The sequence below is a fragment of the Mercenaria mercenaria genome, chromosome 10, assembly GCF_021730395.1.
Source record: "Mercenaria mercenaria strain notata chromosome 10, MADL_Memer_1, whole genome shotgun sequence".
NCBI classification, from domain to species: Eukaryota; Metazoa; Mollusca; class Bivalvia; order Venerida; family Veneridae; genus Mercenaria; species Mercenaria mercenaria.
The window spans coordinates 33,305,508-33,323,707 of record NC_069370.1 but is presented as its reverse complement, the minus strand read 5'-3'; the positions used below and the strand labels follow the sequence as shown (position 1 = coordinate 33,323,707).

The following is an 18,200-nucleotide window of genomic DNA, read 5'->3' as shown; positions in this document are numbered from 1 at the left end:
AAACAAGAGGGCCATGAAGGTCCTGTATCGCTCACCTTACCTACTGAACCAAAGATTCATCAAGATAAACATTCTGACAAAGTTTCATTAAAATATGGTCATAAATGTTTTCTCTAGAGTGTTAACTACCTTTTTCCTTTAATTTGATTTAGTGACCTAGTTTTTGACCCCACATGACCTAGATTCGAACTTGACCCCAAGATCATCAAGATTTAACAGTCTGACCAGCTTTCATGAAGATACACTCATAAATGTGGCTTCTAGATTGTTAACAAGCTTTACTTTTGATTTGACCTGGTGACCTAATTTTGACCTCACCTTACACAATTTAAGATTAACATTCTGACCAAGTTTCATAAAGGTATGGTAATGAATGTGGTCTAGTGTGTTCACTAGCTTTTCTTTTGATTGACCTGGTGACCTAGTGTTCGACCCCAGATTCCAATTTGACCTTAAAATCATCAAGATTAACATTCTGACCAAGTTTCATGAAGATACAGTCATTAATTTAACCTCTAGATTGCTAACAAGCTTTACCTTTGATTTGACCTGGTGACCTAGTTTTGGACCTCATATGACCCAGATTAGAACCTGACCTAGACCTCATCAGGACAAACATTCTGATAAATTCCCATGAGTTTCAAACTTCTAATGTTAAAAAGCTTTTCCTTTGATTTGACCTGGTGACCCAGATGACCCAATATCAAGCTTGTCCAAGATTTTATTGAGGGTAACATTCTGACCAAGTTTCATTCAGATTGGGCCAAAATTGTGACCTAGAGTGTTAACAGTCAAATTTTTGACAATGACAGACGGATGACGGACACAGGGCGATCACAAAAGATCTAAAAATACTATATAAGCTACCTATAGTAGGTAACAACAAAGGGAAGTAATTCTAGAAAACAAAGTTGCCTCATGGTGTTGAATACATGTGCCAAGTTACATCAAAATCCCCCTTAAGCATGAAGAAACATGCTCCAGACAATGTCATTCTTGTATCTGACCTTTAGCCTGTGTGACCTTGACCTTTAACCTAGTGATTTGGTTCTTGTGCATGACACTCCGTCTCGAAAATGTGAACAGTCATGCAAAGTAATAAGAAAATCCCACTATGCATGAAGAAACAAGTGAAATGAAAGAAATTTTGCGTGCAATACAAAGTCCCCAACTGGAAGGCACCTAATTTTTTCTAAGTACTGCAGTATAACATAATGAACTGATACTTGTCAATAATGTGTAAACAATACTGTACTATAAAAAAAAATATACAATATGTTATAACAAAACACTTGGATTAAAATTTGTATAAAAAATCTATTGTTGTTTTGACATAGCATTTTTTGGCCAATTAACAAAAAGGTGTAGTTATTTATACATGTATAAAAATCTGTATAAGTCCAAAATAACACTCTTTACCACATACAGATAGGACAAAATACACAAACAAGAGGGCCATGAAGGCCCTGTATCGCTCACCTGACCTACTGACCTAAAGATCATCAAGATTAACATTCTGACCAAGTTTCATAAAGATATGGTCATAAATGTGATCTCTGAAGTGTTAACTGGCTTTTCCTTTGGTTTGACCCAGTGCCCTAGTTTTTGAACCTACATGACCAAGATTCGAACTTGACCTTGAGATCATCAAGATTAACATTTTGACCAAGTTTCATGAAGATACAGTAATAAATGTGGCCTCTAAGAGTGTTAACAAGCTTTTTCTTTGACTTGACCTAGTAACCTAGTTTTTGACCCCACCTGGTCAAGATTTGAACTTGACCTACAGATCATCAAGATTAACATTCCAGGGCTTTTTCCCCTATAAATCTACCTCCTGTAAAAGGAGGTAATCCCAATGCAAAAAAGTACGTTTTTTCCCAAAGTTGAATTTAATTTTAAAATTCCCAAATGATTACACCTTTTAGGGTTTTTGCTGTTTTAAGATAGTTTTCCTAATTTGTATGTATATTTAGGTAAATTATAAAACTGTTGAACAATTACTGAAATGCAGTTCATTAATATTTCACACAAAAACACATTTATGTAGATTTTGGTAATTTGCAAACTCCCAATTAAGACCATTTCCGAGAGCATTTTCCCAATTCCACTGGTGTCGGTGGCATTCCCAAATTGATGAAAAAAAAAGGCCTGCATTCTGACCAATATTCATGAGGATACAGTCATAAATGTGACCTCTACAGCGTTAATAAGCTTTTCCTTTGATTTGACCTGGTGACCTAGTTTTTTGACCCCATATGACCCAGTATCGAATTTTTTCAAGATTTTATTGTGAGTAACATTCTGACAAAGTTTCATTAAGACTAGGCCAGAATTGTGACCTCTAGACTGTTATTGTACTATTTAATTGACCTGTCAAAACATGTTCCCGGCTTTCATGTTAATCTTATATAGGCTCGAACAGAATATAATGAAAGCCGGGTCCATTTTTTGACAGGTCAAATAAATTGGACAATAACAAGCTTTTCCTTTGATTTGACCTGGTGACCTAGTTTTTGTCCCCAGATGACCCAATATCAAGCTTGTCCAAGATTTTATAGAGGGTAACATTCTGACCAAGTTTCATTAAGATTGGGCCAAAATTGTGACCTCTACAGTGTTAACAAGCTTTTTCTTTGATTTGACCTGGTGACCTAGTTTCTGACCCCAGATGATCCAATATCAAACTCGTCCCAAGATTTTATTGCGGGTAATATTCTGACCAAGTTTCATTAAGACTGGGCCAAAATTGTGACCTCTAGAGTGTCAATAAGCTTTTCCTTTGATTTGACCTGGTGACCTAGTTTTTGACCCCAGATGACCCAATATCGAACTCGTCCAAGATTTTATTGAGGGTAACATTCTGACCAAATTTCATTAAGATTGGGCCAAAATTGTGACCACTAGAGTGTTAACAGTCAAATTATTGACGACGAACGGACGGACGACTGATGACGACAGACACAGGGCGATCACAAAAGCTCACCTTTGAGCACTTTGTGCTCAGGTGAGCTAAAAATTGGATGTAACATGCAAGTTGTACCACAGAAAATGTCTCGATTTTTCCTTAAGGCCGGTAACAAATAAGTTACAAATTATTATAAGCTATTTATAGTACATGTAACAACAAAAAGACACAATTCTAAAAACAAGAGTGCCTAATGGTGGTAAGCATTTGTGCCAAGTTACATTAAAATCCCTCCATGCATAAAGAAGAAATGCTCCTGAAAAAGTTATTCTCGAATTAAGCATTTGACCTCTGTGACTCTGACAAAGAATAATTTAATTAATATTTTCTAAAATTTTGCTTAAATCAGTAACCAACACATTACACTTCAGCATAAAGAAATATGTATTTTTTTTTTAATACAGAAGGTGGTTGCAAAGTAATTTAAAGCTGAAACAATGATTTCAAATATAATTCACTGAAACCAGTAACTTGCTCAAATAATTGCAGAGCTCAGTTTCAATATCCGGTTGCATACCCATTGTTCAGTATTGCCACTGGTAGAACTTTGTGAATGTGGTCAATGTACTTGCCACACTTATCAGGTGTCAATGTTTTCCAAAAGTTCTTTATGCCAGTAACAAGTCCCTCTTTTGTTTTAGGTTTTTCTACTCTTTTTAGGTAGTCTTTCAATGCTGCCCAAACATTCTCAATGGGATTGATGTCAGGAGATGAGGCAGGCGTTGTAAACGTATCCACATTGTTAGTGTTTAGCCATTCAGTGGTTGTCCTGCTTCTGTGTTTGCTATCATTGTCCTGAAATTGGGAAAAGCTTTAAAGTAAAATCCTGAAATCCATTCTTGGCCACATTAGATTAAAATATTGTTCTATATACAATTAATGTGTTTCAGCACACTGCAAGTCATTGTGTAAAAATCTTTGCATTACATAAGCATCATGTTGCACTAAAACAATAAGAGAAACCACTCTGTAAAGACACACAATCACAGACCATATTACCTCCTAATGGCTTCTCCTAGGATCTCTTAGTTTCACAGTATTAGCATGATCAGACAGAAATTAAGAGTAATTATTTAAATGTGTTTTCTTCAACGTAACCCTGGCAGTGAACTATATTTCGATCCCAGATCAGACTGAAAATCCAACCTAGATTTCAAGAATACAAACATACTAACAGTAACTATTAATTCTTACCCTCTTAATTTCTATAATAGACTTGCCCATATTTCAGTTTGGAAAGCACAATTCACTGCTAATTTGAACAGGTTGTTGCTAAAAGGATCTATATTGCTAAACAGATCATATCAGACTGTTCGGATGAGCAGGCTGATAAAGATATACACTGGTCCCAACGGCAGAACTAACCATGACCTTCATGGTAAGTGTTAAAGTAGAACTTGAATTTACTTGGGTAGAAAATATGGTCTAAGACCACAGAGGGAGTTAGGCCAATTTAAAATTTTTTGTTTGCTGCCTTCCTTTTCTACCCACTTAAAATGCTGAGCCCAAAGTTTTTATTGTACAAAATGTACAATGCAGGTCATTTTTTTTTTAATTGCCATAATTATGTCAAGTGCCATATTTCAAGTAAGCAAAATAATGAGTAAGAAAGATTAAACTGGATTATTCAATTTCATCTATTTAATATACAAAGAATACAATTTCATCTTATTTTTAAAAATGAAATATTCTTAAAGATCATGTATCAACTGGTTAAAGCATAACCACCACCAGAAAAAAAAAAACTTTAACAAGAGCTGTTACAGCAGTCAGCATACTCGACTATTGTGATGCTGGATTGTAAAAAAAACATCTGAGGAAACTGGAGCTGTCACTGGAGTGTTTAATGACTCCAATGGTGGTGGATGAAGATACTGCACTGAGTCTGTGTCAAAAATATCAAGTAATAAGAGAGGTAAAGATATAGTGTATAAAAACATAATATAAGTATATCCAAAGCAAAATTCATAAAATATTGGTGAGTTATGCATCTTGTGTCATATGATGTGGAAATACTACTTCAAAGTTTGAGTCTAATGCTGAAATGTTTAAAAAAGAAACAACTGAGATTCAGTGAAAATGCATAAAAATTAACCTGTAACTCTGAGCAAAAAAGGGGAATAATTCATGACAAGATGTGCCAGGTCATGCAACTAGTGTGCATATAGTGTGGGTGATCAAGTTGAACAACTATTTTAAGTTTGATTCAAATCTGTTTGGTAAAAACAGAGATAGAGTTTAAAATTTAAACCTGAATTTCTAAATAAAAAGGGGGAATAATTCATGAAAAAAACACTAAAAAAACTTGCCAGTGGGGGATGCACTGAGTGTCATGATTATCAGATGTAGGTGTAGAACAACCATTATAAGTTTCAATGAAATCCATTCAGTAATAACAGATTTAGAGTGAAATTGCATCAAAACTTTAAAATGAAATTCTTAGTAAAAAGATGGAAAAGGGGGAATAATTAATGAAAAAAAAAATTGTGTCAGAGTTATGTAGATTGTGTCATGTGGGTGATGATGCGGAACAACTATTCCAAGTTTGAATCAAATCCATTCTGTAATAACAGAGATAGAGTGCAAGTACATTAAACCTTTTACCGGAAATACTAAGTCAAACTGGGGAATAATTTATAACAAGAGGACCATGATGGTCCTGAATCGCTCACCTCTTCCCACATGACCCAGTTTTGAGTATGACATCGTTTTTGACCAACTTTCATGAAGATCCCATGAAAAATGTGACCTCTAGAGTGGTCACAAGGTTTTTCTATTTTTAGACCTACTGACCTAGTTTTTGAAGGCACGTGACCCAGTTTCGAACTTGACCTAGATATCATCAAGATGAACATTCTGACCAACTTTCATAAAGATCCCATGAAAAATGCGACCTCTAGAGTGGTCACAAGGTTTTTCTATTTTTAGACCTACTGACCTAGTTTTTGAAGGCACGTGACCCAGTTTCGAACTTGACCTAGATATCATCAAGATGAACATTCTGACCAACTTTCATAAAGATCCCATGAAAAATGCGACCTCTAGAGTGGTCACAAGGTTTTTCTATTTTTAGACCTACTGACCTAGTTTTTGACCGCACGTCACCCAGTTTCGAACTTGACCTAGATATCATCAAGATGAACATTCTGACCAACTTTCATGAAGATCCCATGAAAAATGTGACCTCTAGAGTGGTCACAAGGTTTTTCTATTTTTAGACCTACTGACCTAGTTTTTGAAGGCACGTAACCCAGTTTCGCACTTGACCTAGATATCATAAAGATGAACATTCTGACCATTTTTCATGAAGATCCCATGAAAAATGTGACCTCTAGAGTGGTCACAAGGTTTTTCTATTTTTAGACCTACTGACCTAGTTTTTGACCGCACGTCACCCAGTTTCGAACTTGACCTAGATATCATCAAGATGAACATTCTGACCAACTTTCATGAAGATCCCATGAAAAATGTGACCTCTAGAGTGGTCACAAGGTTTTTCTATTTTTAGACCTACTGACCTAGTTTTTGACCGCACGTGACCCAGTTTCGAACTTGACCTAGATATCATCAAGATGAACATTCTGACCAACTTTCATGAAGATCCCATGAAAAATGTGACCTCTAGAGTGGTCACAAGGTTTTTCTATTTTTAGACCTACTGACCTAGTTTTTGAAGGCACGTGACCCAGTTTCCAATTTGACCTAGATATCATCAAGATGAACATTCTGACCAACTTTCATAAAGATCCCATGAAAAATGTGACCTCTAGAGTGGTCACAAGGTTTTTCTATTTTTAGACCTACTGACCTATTTTTTAATCCACGTGACCCAGTTTCGAACTTGACCTAGATATCATCAAGATGAACATTCTGACCAACTTTCATGAAGATCCCATGAAAAATGTGACCTATAGAGTGGTCACAAGGTTTTTCTATTTTTAGACCTACTGACCTAGTTTTTGACCACACGTGACCCAGTTTCGAATTTGACCTAGATATCATCAAGATGAACAATCTGACCAACTTTCATGAAGATCCCATGAAAAATGTGACCTCTAGAGTGGTCACAAGGTTTTTCTATTTTTAGACCTACTGACCTAGTTTTTGAACGCACGTGACCCAGTTTCGAATTTGACCTAGATATCATCAAGACGAACATTCTGACCAACTTTCATGAAGATCCCATGAAAAATGTGACCTCTAGAGTGGTCACAAGGTTTTTCTATTTTTAGACCTACTGACCTAGTTTTTGACTGCACGTGACCCAGTTTCGAACTTGACCTAGATATCATCAAGATGAACATTCTGACCAACTTTCATAAAGATCCCATGAAAAATGTGACCTCTAGAGTGGTCACAAGGTTTTTCTATTTTTAGACCTACTGACCTAGTTTTTGACTGCACGTGACCCAGTTTCGAACTTGACCTAGATATCATCAAGATGAACATTCTGACCAATTTTCATGAAGATCACATGAAAAATGTGACCTCTAGAGTGGTCACAAGGTTTTTCTATTTTTAGACCTACTGACCTAGTTTTTGACCGCACGTGACCCAGTTTCGAACTTGACCTAGATATCATCAAGATGAACATTCTGACCAATTTTCATAAAGATCCCATGAAAAATGTGACCTCTAGAGTGGTCACAAGCAAAAAGTTTACGGACGCACGGACGCACGGACGGACGGACGACGGACACTGCGCGATCACAAAAGCTCACCTTGTCACTTTGTGACAGGTGAGCTAAAAATATGTGCTAGAGTTATGCACGTTGTGTCATGAAATGTGGTTGATGATCAACTCCATTAAGGAATAACAGACCTGAACTTTAAAGTGAAAACTGGAGACAAGTCATGCAATAATGAACAAAATCTGAGAAGTAAAAACATATATATATGAAAAAAAAATACACATCATTTCTCTAGCAGAGCTTCCTGATCGTTTGACTAATTATTTGATCTCAAAACTTGCTAGGGCTGGGCATGGGGATTCGGCAGCAGGTGCGACGAAGGTGTACTGATAAATTTTATGCTTGACTATGTTTGTTTTGTGATCCTTTTTTGATTATTTTTTCTATTTAGTTTATTATTTTAACTCTCATACAGTATGAGCCGCGCCATGAGAAAACCAGCAAAGTGGGATCAAGACCGGCCCGCGTGTCCATGCAGTCTGGTCAGGATCCATGCTGTTTGCTAATGGTTTCTCTAATTGCAGCCTGGATCCATGCTGGTCGCAAGCGCACTATGTAAGTTTTCTCATGGTAAGGCTCAATTGTAAGTAAATTTAAATCTGAAAATTATATTAATTTTCTGTTAAGCATATAAATATATATTTTTCCATTCTAGTCCAAACAAAAATCCGTCATTTAGTTTAAATTAATCCAACATGAATTTGACAGCAAGGGACAGACCGATTTCTAATGTTGGAAAACTTGTGGTCCAACCCTTTCGTATTATCGCACATTTACAACATGTACAAACTGAAAGATACCGAATTTATCTTAATGTACAGCAGTATTATGTCTTGATGTAATAATAAATTGCTGTTGTATATATATATTTATATATGTATCTGTATATTATCGTTTTGATGTACATTTAACATAATGTCTTGGGTGATAATAACAATAAAATATGATTAAACTAAACTAAATCATTAAATATTAGTGTCAAATTAATGGCCCTAAAATGTCAAGGTGATGTGGGTGATAAGGAGGAAAAAGTATTTTAAGCATTATCCATCAAATAATAACAGAGAAAAGCAGAAAAAAGAGGAAGTGTAAAAAAAAACTTTAACCAAGGTGGGGATGTGGAAAGACACGATGAAGGGTCGAGTAGGATAGTCGAGTAGGATAGCTGTCATTTTACTTCGTACAGCAAGCTACAAAGTAGGGTCGTGAGACAGCAAACATACATGCTTTAAATGTGGCCTTACTCTGAATCTCCATTGTTCTATTTTTTTTTCTTTGGTAAAAACCTATCTGTTATAGATAATAGAGCATACCTGATACAGAAGATAGCCATCAGGAAATTTTTTTCTGGCAAAAGGAAGAAGGTTGTCATTCAGAATCTGTTGGTATGTTAGTGAATCCATGATCCCAGTGAAGACACAGATGTTTGTCCTGCCTCGGTATGAAATTCCTCCCCATATGTGCACCTGAAAGGGAAAAGAAACGTCAGCATTATACACTGCCTGCCAAGTATTCGAGATACTTCAAACAAGAGTTATTATTATGCTAGTAAAATTTAATGCTCACCAATGAGTAGTAAGCAAATAAGACTATTTAAATATATATATATTTTTTATTTTGTAATAGGATGGGTGCCTTTATTACGAATGATTGGCACCCTTAGGAAAAAAAACTGCTCGTTTTTGCAGTGAAACAGCAATTTTTATGAAAAACTGTGTTTTTGCCGGTTTTTAAAACTGTTTCCAGCATGAAATGACCAGTTAAAAGCATTTTTTTTCATACGCAACGACAAGTTGGACCTGGCTCAAGCGGTTTACATAAGATAAATACGACTTCACTTTAGAACCGCTGATCTCACGTTCTAGTCAAAACACAAATCAAGTATCAAAAGGGGTTATTAAAGTTGAAGACATCAACTACAATAATAACATAAAGTAGTTTGCCAATGAAAATAACATTAAAGTTAATCACCGGGGATTGAAACAACTTATCCCCTCATTTATGGATTTTAGAAATTCAAAAAGTTTTGAAATGCTTACAATTTTCATATTTTCTCATTAAAATCTCTTTTTAAAATGAATAACCATTTTGAATGACATGATTTTATTAATGGCGTAGCAATTTAACCGTTCATAATTAATCAATTTTATTTCGAAATAATCATTAAAAGTAATTAATAAATTGCTTGCTTCATATCCTTTCCATTGATTAAAAAATTATTGATATCATTTGTGTTTTAAGGAAGTTTCTAACACGATCCGCAGCAGTTGCTAAACATATGGCGAAATCGCCTATACATGAATCTACGATAAAATATAGCACTTCCATTCCACTCTACAATTGTAACATGACTGTGAGATTCTACTTTGCTTCTGTTATATACCGACTAAATACTCGACTTTTTCAGTTCTATGAGGTAGTAATAAAAAGTACAATCATCAAATTTTCTGAAACAAACAATTTCTAACTGATGAATTTATCTGTTTATATTTTTACCGCAAGAAAATGTTTCAGCCCTGTAAGTTTCAACTTCACAACCAGTGCATCTATGTCTGGCCGTGTGTGTAGTTTACAATTTCTGCGTTGTAGGCACCACAAATGTCAACTAGATTCTACTTTGTCAGTAAATAAATTATAATTCATGTTCCAATCTTCCAGACTCAAGTGTTTACATGTTTATATGCCGCCACAATGTTCTGGCGTGTATGTTTCAGTGCCATCATGTAGGTGACGTGCACTATTTTTAGAAACTGCATATATAAACTTTGAATGAAGTATTTACTTCTGATCTCTATATCCGACCTAAGATGTTATTGAAAATAACATTTTTACAGCAGTAACTACCTAATACTTTAATTAAAATTAGCTGAATATCGGAAAATTCCGTTTTATGCAACGCTTTCCATTCGTGGGGAGGTTTCTATAATAGCATATGGCCAGCCGAATGACATATCGTGCTAAAATGTAGTGCTGTTAAATGCGACGAATTTGCGTGGTTAGAATCGAAATAATAAATATGTTCCCAGTGATTTTTTTTGCGCCGATTTGACTCCGAAATTCGGCGTCTTCCCAACTGACAAAAATGGTCAAAATTCCCAAAAAATGCTTAAAAATTCCCCAAAACGAGATGATTTTTCCCAATTAGATTGATATCTTGTGAAAGTTGAACTAAAACGATGCAAATAATCATAAAAATTCCGACTCTAATTATGGTTTATTCGCAGAATTTTGTTGCCAACTCGAAGCACGTTGTTTACATAAAACGGGTCACGGCATAGTACGGCATTTAGTATGACTTTCATCACGGTCGCTAAACGCTTTTTCATGCGTCAAAATGAGTCGGAAAAAAATTGTTAGAAAATTACCTAAATTATCGAAAAATGTCGCATAATTCCAAATATTATAATAAGAAAATAAAACTTAAACACGCCCTCGGTACTCCGGACATTCGAACATCTTTTGGTAAAGTTAAAGAGAAATTAAATTCAAATCAAATGTCAGAAAAGCAAAGTGATCTGTCCAAGAAATCTTAGTCCCCACAAAATGACCCTCAGAAATCAACAGAAGCTCATGGTGACCCTAAGCTATCTGAGCCATCAGATCCTGTGACATTAAAAAATAACCTGTCTGTCCTGTCTGTTCAACCTCGGTGCATATTTAAATGAAATAAATTTACCTTAAAATAAAACTTTTCAAACTGATTTCTTTATTGGTTTGTTAATTTTTCCCAATTTTGAAGTTTATCGCGCTAAAAATTCCCAATTGAAAAGGCATGGGCTGTTGCCAAAAAAAGTAAAAAAATCACTGGTTCCAATAATTTTATCACTATAATCAGTTAATAAAATATGGGCAGTCGTTCGGATGCGAATATTAAATCACTCGTGCTACGCACTTGTGATTTAATTATTATGCATCCAAAAATATTAACTATTAACTGATAAAATATAGGCACATATTTATTATTTCTTAATTAAGCCGTTAGAAAAAATCATTGTTTACAAAAAACTTGGACAGTCGGCGTCTGCCCACTCAATCTTAACCATGGTAACAGTTCTCAAAATAGAAAATACAAGGGATTTGTATACAAACAGGATCTTTCCTATATATCTAATAAAATACACTATGTACCCGGATAATCTTAACTCTGTTCAGCGACCCTAACTCAGTGCCAACATATGAAAAACTATTTTAAGTTTGAATCAAATCCATTCAGTAATAACAGAGATAGAGTGAAAGTGCATCAAAACTTTAACCTGAAAATCTAAGTGAAAAGGGGGGATAATTCATGAAATATTGGTGCCAGAGTTATGGCCCTTATGTCAGATGATGTGGATGATGATGAGGAATAAGTATTTCAAGTATGAATCAAATCCATCAAGTAATTACGGAGATAAGTTGAAAAAAGAGAAAGTGCACCAAAACTTTAACCAAGGTGGGGACGCGAAAAGACGCCGACGCCGGGGGGAGTAGGATAGCTCTCCATATACTTCGTAAAGTCGAGCTAAAAAATAAGTTTAACCATCATACAACCTTTATTTCAGCATTGTTACGTTTGGTGTCATCATATTACAAGTCTTTTGTATTATACTTTTTGTCTTTTGAAAGCGTCTTCTAAATTTTCTGGTATTTCTTCAGTGAGAAAATCGCAGACACTCAACGGTCAGTAAAATTTTGGGAAATTTAAACCTCAGAATTGGGAAAATATGCCCATATTTGGCCCCAAAATCAGCCTTAAAAAATCCCTGGTTTATCAACTACTTATATATATTCATAGTTTTTTTTACCAGTACAGGGGGTATTTTTATAAAGATAGACTGACAGAATTTCAGACTCCTGTGATAAAGAGCCTACCCACTGTATTATTATCTTAGCCAAGCATAATGTCGCTGTGTGGCTGCTTTTAACAGGCTGGTAACATTGCCCGATAGGGCTTTAGACATAAAAACTAATGTTTCTTGAAAAAGAATGAAGATATTTCTTTCAAACTTGGTCCATTAATTAAGCATAACATACTAAGGTAGAAATAACTTTGTTGCCTTCAGTTTTGTTAGAATTACTTCCCTTTTTCAGGTTTTTATGATGCATAAATTTTGAGGTCCCAAAAAATTATGTTTTAATGCAATGTTTAAAACAGAAAATGGTTCAATGGGTTTCTATTGCTCAAAACTTGTGCGCCAAAACCTTTATTCTATACTTGTATTTACGGTTAAAACTTTGTTTCTAGTGCAGATGTATAAACATTTTTTTACAACTTACATTTTTCTATAATGTTGTTAGTGAAAGCACAGTAAAATGTATACATTCATGTACTAGCGCAATAATTTACAGCATTAGAAAGCCATTGAACCCTTTTTTGTTTTAAACTTAACGTTAGAACATATTATTTTTTACTTCAAATATTATACGTCATAAAAATCTGAAAAGGTGAAATACTTGTACCAAAACTGAAGGCAACCAAGTTATTTTTTATTTTAATTTGTATCATATGAAATGCTTAATAAATGGACCAAGTTTGAAAGAAATATCTTTACTATTTTTCAAGAAATATTAGTTTTATGTCGAAAGCCGGATCGGGCAATGTTACCAGCCTGTTTAATGTTTGACTTTTGCAGCCACTGCAGTTTAAGTTTGACCATCACGATACAAAACAAACCATATGTCGGATTAATTCGACTACAATTTTATTAAAGAAAAACAACTTGCATGTTACCTTATATGAATGTTTTGGTTTTGGAGCCTTTGAGGGAATCTTGTCCATAGCTGAACCTTTACAGTGAAAAGTTAAGCTGCCTGCTGAACACATTTCAATTGTTGACTCGTCAGTGAAAATAACATCAGTGAAGTCTTCCTTTGTCGATAGCATGTACAATGACCATCTTTTCCGAAACTTTTTGTTTTTGTCCGAGATCATTTGACAGTACCCTGTCATATTGGCACTCCATCCTAATTTTCTTCTGTAGAATTTAATCCTACTAACTGACAGGTCTAACCCGAAAACATCTAAAAGTTTCCTCTTTATTTCTGGCGCTGTCAAATTTGAATTTTTCTGTAGTGCAAAGTTAATATATTGTAAGTGAACCTCTTCCACTTTCAGTTTCTTCACACGCGTTGCCCGCTGAAATCCTGACGCCTGTGGCTGTTGTAAATTCCTGGAAGCACACTTTTTAATCAATTTCCTGATACCTCGTGCGGTAACCACGTAACTGTAATTACATTTCAAAACTTCACTGATTGAAGGCGAATCCAATCCTTGGCGATGTAATTTCAGTATCGCCGCTTTGATATGCAGTGGAACTGCCGCCATTTTATTTATGACGTAAACAACATTGACGTAGATCCTGTCCCAGTACACGGTACTTTCCGGGTATACCGTTTACAAAAAAAAATCTTTTAAAATACTTAAATGATGAAAGAGTAAATTTTCAAATCAATAATACCAGTTAGCAAGAAATATCGCCTTTCAAACTAGAACCGATGAGTACATGTATACTTTTTACAGAAATCAATTGCACGCTGAGCATGCGCATTTAATGCTCGGTTTCGCACGCTGAGCATGCGCATTTAACCTTCACGGTTTGGCACGCTGGGCATGCGCAGGAGAACATTTATTTGCGCGGCAGCTCACGCTGCACGATGAGCATGCGCAATAAGTATTTCACGTTTATGCACGCGTTTTTAACCGTGCAACACTTTGACACGTTTCGCCATCAACACGCGTGTTGCTCGCGTTTTCATGCAAACTCGAGGAACAAACTCGCAGGCGCCACTGTAATTATCAGAAATAGGATTTAACAAGAAATAACTGTATAGTATGTTCAAAACAGAAAATGTGGCATCCGCATTTTAAACAAAGGCAATTTGAGCCTTTAAGTAAAGTATGTTCGGTTGTTAAAGTATGTTCGATTGTTTCCATATTTGCTCCATATCTTTCTTATAAACAGCTTTGAAAAAGAATTTCATATGAACGGAATTTCGAAGTAAGCGAGTACGAGATATCGAGTTTCAATTTCTCCTTACAAACTTCTGCCTATACTGATCGCTCGGAGATGTGAGATATCAATACCATACTTGTTATAATTAATGCGACCTCATGCGACCATCCTTCGAATCTAGGACAATAATAACACAACGATTAGGATCACCGATAACAGAGCTATAATCGATATTTTAATTTCAATATTCTTTCATATCTTTTACATGTACAGTTAAAGACTTATATTGAGAACATTAAGAAATTTTGTAGATCAGTATTTGAATAGCATGACTGTCAACAGTAAAAACTAACAAAAAACCGAGAGCTGAGTTTTGACTATTGATCGGTAAGTCCTTTAATACGTATTTTAATAACATTACTTCAAATTACAGCTTTATGTTACAAATTTTGACTTATTAGCCAAGTAAACTTGTGTTGAATATAGATCGATCTATAGCACGGACTACTGACTATCCATATATACAGGATTTAATACAATAGTACTTTTTAGTGTGGAAGCGTAATAATGAAAGACATACGTTAGATGTATGATACGTTTTTCAAGCAATGATCTCAAATTGACATCCCAAATAGAACAAACAAAATGAAAAAAGTGTGAAAACAGAATTTTGATGCCAAATTGGTAACAATACCGAGAGTATTATGTGTTATCAGCATTTCAATGGCTTTATCAAGTGCGAAAATTAAACAACATACCGCTCCATGCATGCCGGGCCATATATGACTGGACATCAGACAAAGATGCCCAAAACGAAGTAACGCATGTACTGACACACAGCGAAGATACATATTCAATCTAACAAAATGTATGTAACATGTATTGACGTTAAAATGAATACACTAAACAGCTGAGGGTCAGAAATAACATACTATCCGTAATAAAGAGCAATTGTACTTAAACCTACCAAAATAGAAAAGTGGAAACTCCACAGGTCGCTCAACACGACAAAAACAAAAATGTTGAAGGCTCGGTTTGATTGAGCCTGTTCATGGACGGTAGTGGAAATGCATGCTACTGTTCACGCCCTCTCTCCCCGGGTTGAGCAGAACTCAAAACGAGAAAAGCTGACATGCTTTTTATACGCCCGTTTTGAAAAAAAAATACTCGACGTATAATGTGATAACGCGTGCGTCTGTCCGAGCTTACATTTGCATAATCAGGTAGCTATAGGAACATTAGGCAACTGTACAATTTATTTAATATCATTTACTCCGTAGGCTTTTATGTGGCTAGTTTTCTTTTACGTGGCCAAAAGAAAATAGAGAGAGCAAAAGAGTAGCCACATAAGAAGGAACATCCGTCACAAATTCAGCTAAAAGGTCAAAATTGGCCATCATATTTCGTGTCCGGAGCACAACTAAATAGCCATGCAAGGCATGAGCTTCTTTTTTCTTGATTTTGCATTGTTAAGTTAGTTCAGAAACAAAAAACTAATGTTTATAATATTACCAAACTTCAATTATAAAGAAAGAACGGTTTAAGCCAAAATCCAGAGATCAGTGCTTTTAACAAAATAAATGGATTCAATAACATGCAATGTATAAACTACATCGATAATGTTTTCTATAAAGACAGGTTTTAATTTTAACATCAGTTATCATACCTAGGAAATCAAATGTTGCGTCCGCTAAGTGATACCCTACCCACAAATCTTCAGTTATATATTCCTTTGCGATATTTACTTTGAGTGTTGAAAACTCTACTGATGGCGTCCAAAGGGTGCACCTGTTCGCCGCATTTATCCATGTTAAGCTGTTTTGTGATGTGTAGTATGGTGATGTAGCTGAAACAGAATGTGTAAGGATATCTAGAATAAATTTTGTGAATCCACTCACGCAGTCTTAAGTGAGACGATACAGAAATCCTGTCTGATTCAAATTTTAAGAATTGAAGGAATTTTGAGGCTGATTTTTGAATTCTTATAGAAGATGTAAAATTGATTCATGGAAAAGGGTTTATCAAGGCTTTATGAATAACTGAGGCTGTTATTACATAATTGCTTTAACGTGTAGGAGGTGCTTTTCAAAATTATACTGCCAAATGTGTTTAATAATTCTTTACCGTTAAGCCGAAAAAATAGATTTAATTTAGCTAGAATTCAAGAATGAGCATCTCGTATCGCATTTTGTAGTTTCGTAGTTTCGTTGTTTCGAGTTTTCACAATCGCAGTTTCGAGTTTTCATCATCGTGGTATCGTTGTTTTGACATTTCATCATCGTAGTACTGTGCTTTTGTGCTTTTGGTGTAATTTTACTTGGCGATGACCCTAACGGGACACCGTAGGAAACAATTTGATTTAGAATAAGAGAATTTCTCTCTTTAAAATCCACTTAATTAAATTATTTCAAAACGAAGAAGTGTCTCTTCTATTGCATAAGGTGGCTAGACAAAGGCAAGGGTTGACTGAAAATTGTATAATAGATCTTTCACTACTTGTACTATGAGAACTAATATAAAGTCGGTACCACGAGCACATCAAATACAATTAATATATTTATTTCCTGTACAAAAACATAACTAGAAACTCACATTTTGAGAACGTAAATGTAGCCGAAATCCTATTTATCCTATTTGATTTGTAATCGTCACGCCCGAATCCAGAATTATTTGATTGTGCAGGAAGGTTAGGGCACTAGTTAAGAACGAAGGCGTCAACGGCGAGGCGACCACCCGCTGATGTAAATGGGGGGCGGGGGGATGTCTCCTCTTCTAATATTTTGAAATTGCGAGCTGTGGGGTGGGAAGGGGTGGGTCTGGAAGGGGTACGAGCACCTTTGGCCCGGCCCTGGATCAAGGCCTGAAGATATCATTTTATTTCCTAAGTAGACATATTGGCTAACTTGCTATGTCTGATTTTCCCATCATTGAAATACTTGATAAAATTGAAAATGATGTCTGTAGATGTAATTGTTGATACGAAACAAAATAATATATATAATGTATAGGTGAAGCCACGCATAAACTTGAATCATGCGTTATTTTATCAAATTACAGGTTCGGTGTTATTTTTAAGAAAATTATATTGATATCCCTCCCTAAAGTACTTCTGTTGGATATATTTCAATACTTGCCTTTATCTTTATATACTTTTCACATAAAAATGTTTTCGTAATTAAAGTAATTATATAATGCGATGAATTCTTGTATGTTTGATCTCTTTCTTGTTTAAATATCATTCTATCAAATAAGCAAAATCAAATATAACCGCCAATAGCAATAAGGACAACTCAGTGTGATCCTTTAATACGGAGGCAACCTAAATGAAAATGATTTAGGCAAAGGAAAATACACTAGCTCTTTTCATATCTGGACTCAAAGTAGTTTTGAATTCTAAAGAAACAATGGCCTACCTTGCAAGCCTTTTAGCTCTTGAAACTGGCAAAAAATCGACAAAATATCCCAAATTAGAAGAATCATACTTGACCTTCTGTATTTAATATCATTTAGAACTGATAACAAGTTGAAACCGTTCGAATATAAATCTTAGTTTATTAAATTGCACGTTTACAAACGGAAGTAAATATCCTAAAATACTTGAATCTCGGA

The 18,200-nt window shown here is 35.1% G+C and overlaps 1 protein-coding gene across 2 annotated transcripts in view; it reads right to left on the bottom strand.

Moving 5' to 3' along the window:
* LOC128559864 (uncharacterized) overlaps positions 1 to 18,200 on the bottom strand; it is a 44,857-nt gene extending 26,657 nt beyond the window's left edge. The window contains exons 1-2 of one of the 2 annotated variants that reach the window (XM_053552662.1): positions 18,005 to 18,200; positions 16,337 to 16,437 (exon numbers count right to left, since the gene is read on the bottom strand). In XM_053552662.1, the coding sequence (XP_053408637.1) occupies positions 16,337 to 16,400 (64 nt within the window). In that variant the 5' untranslated portion in view covers positions 16,401 to 16,437; positions 18,005 to 18,200. Of the gene's footprint in view, positions 1 to 16,257; positions 16,438 to 18,004 lie in introns of both variants that reach the window. The other variant, XM_053552661.1, reaches the window with a different exon arrangement.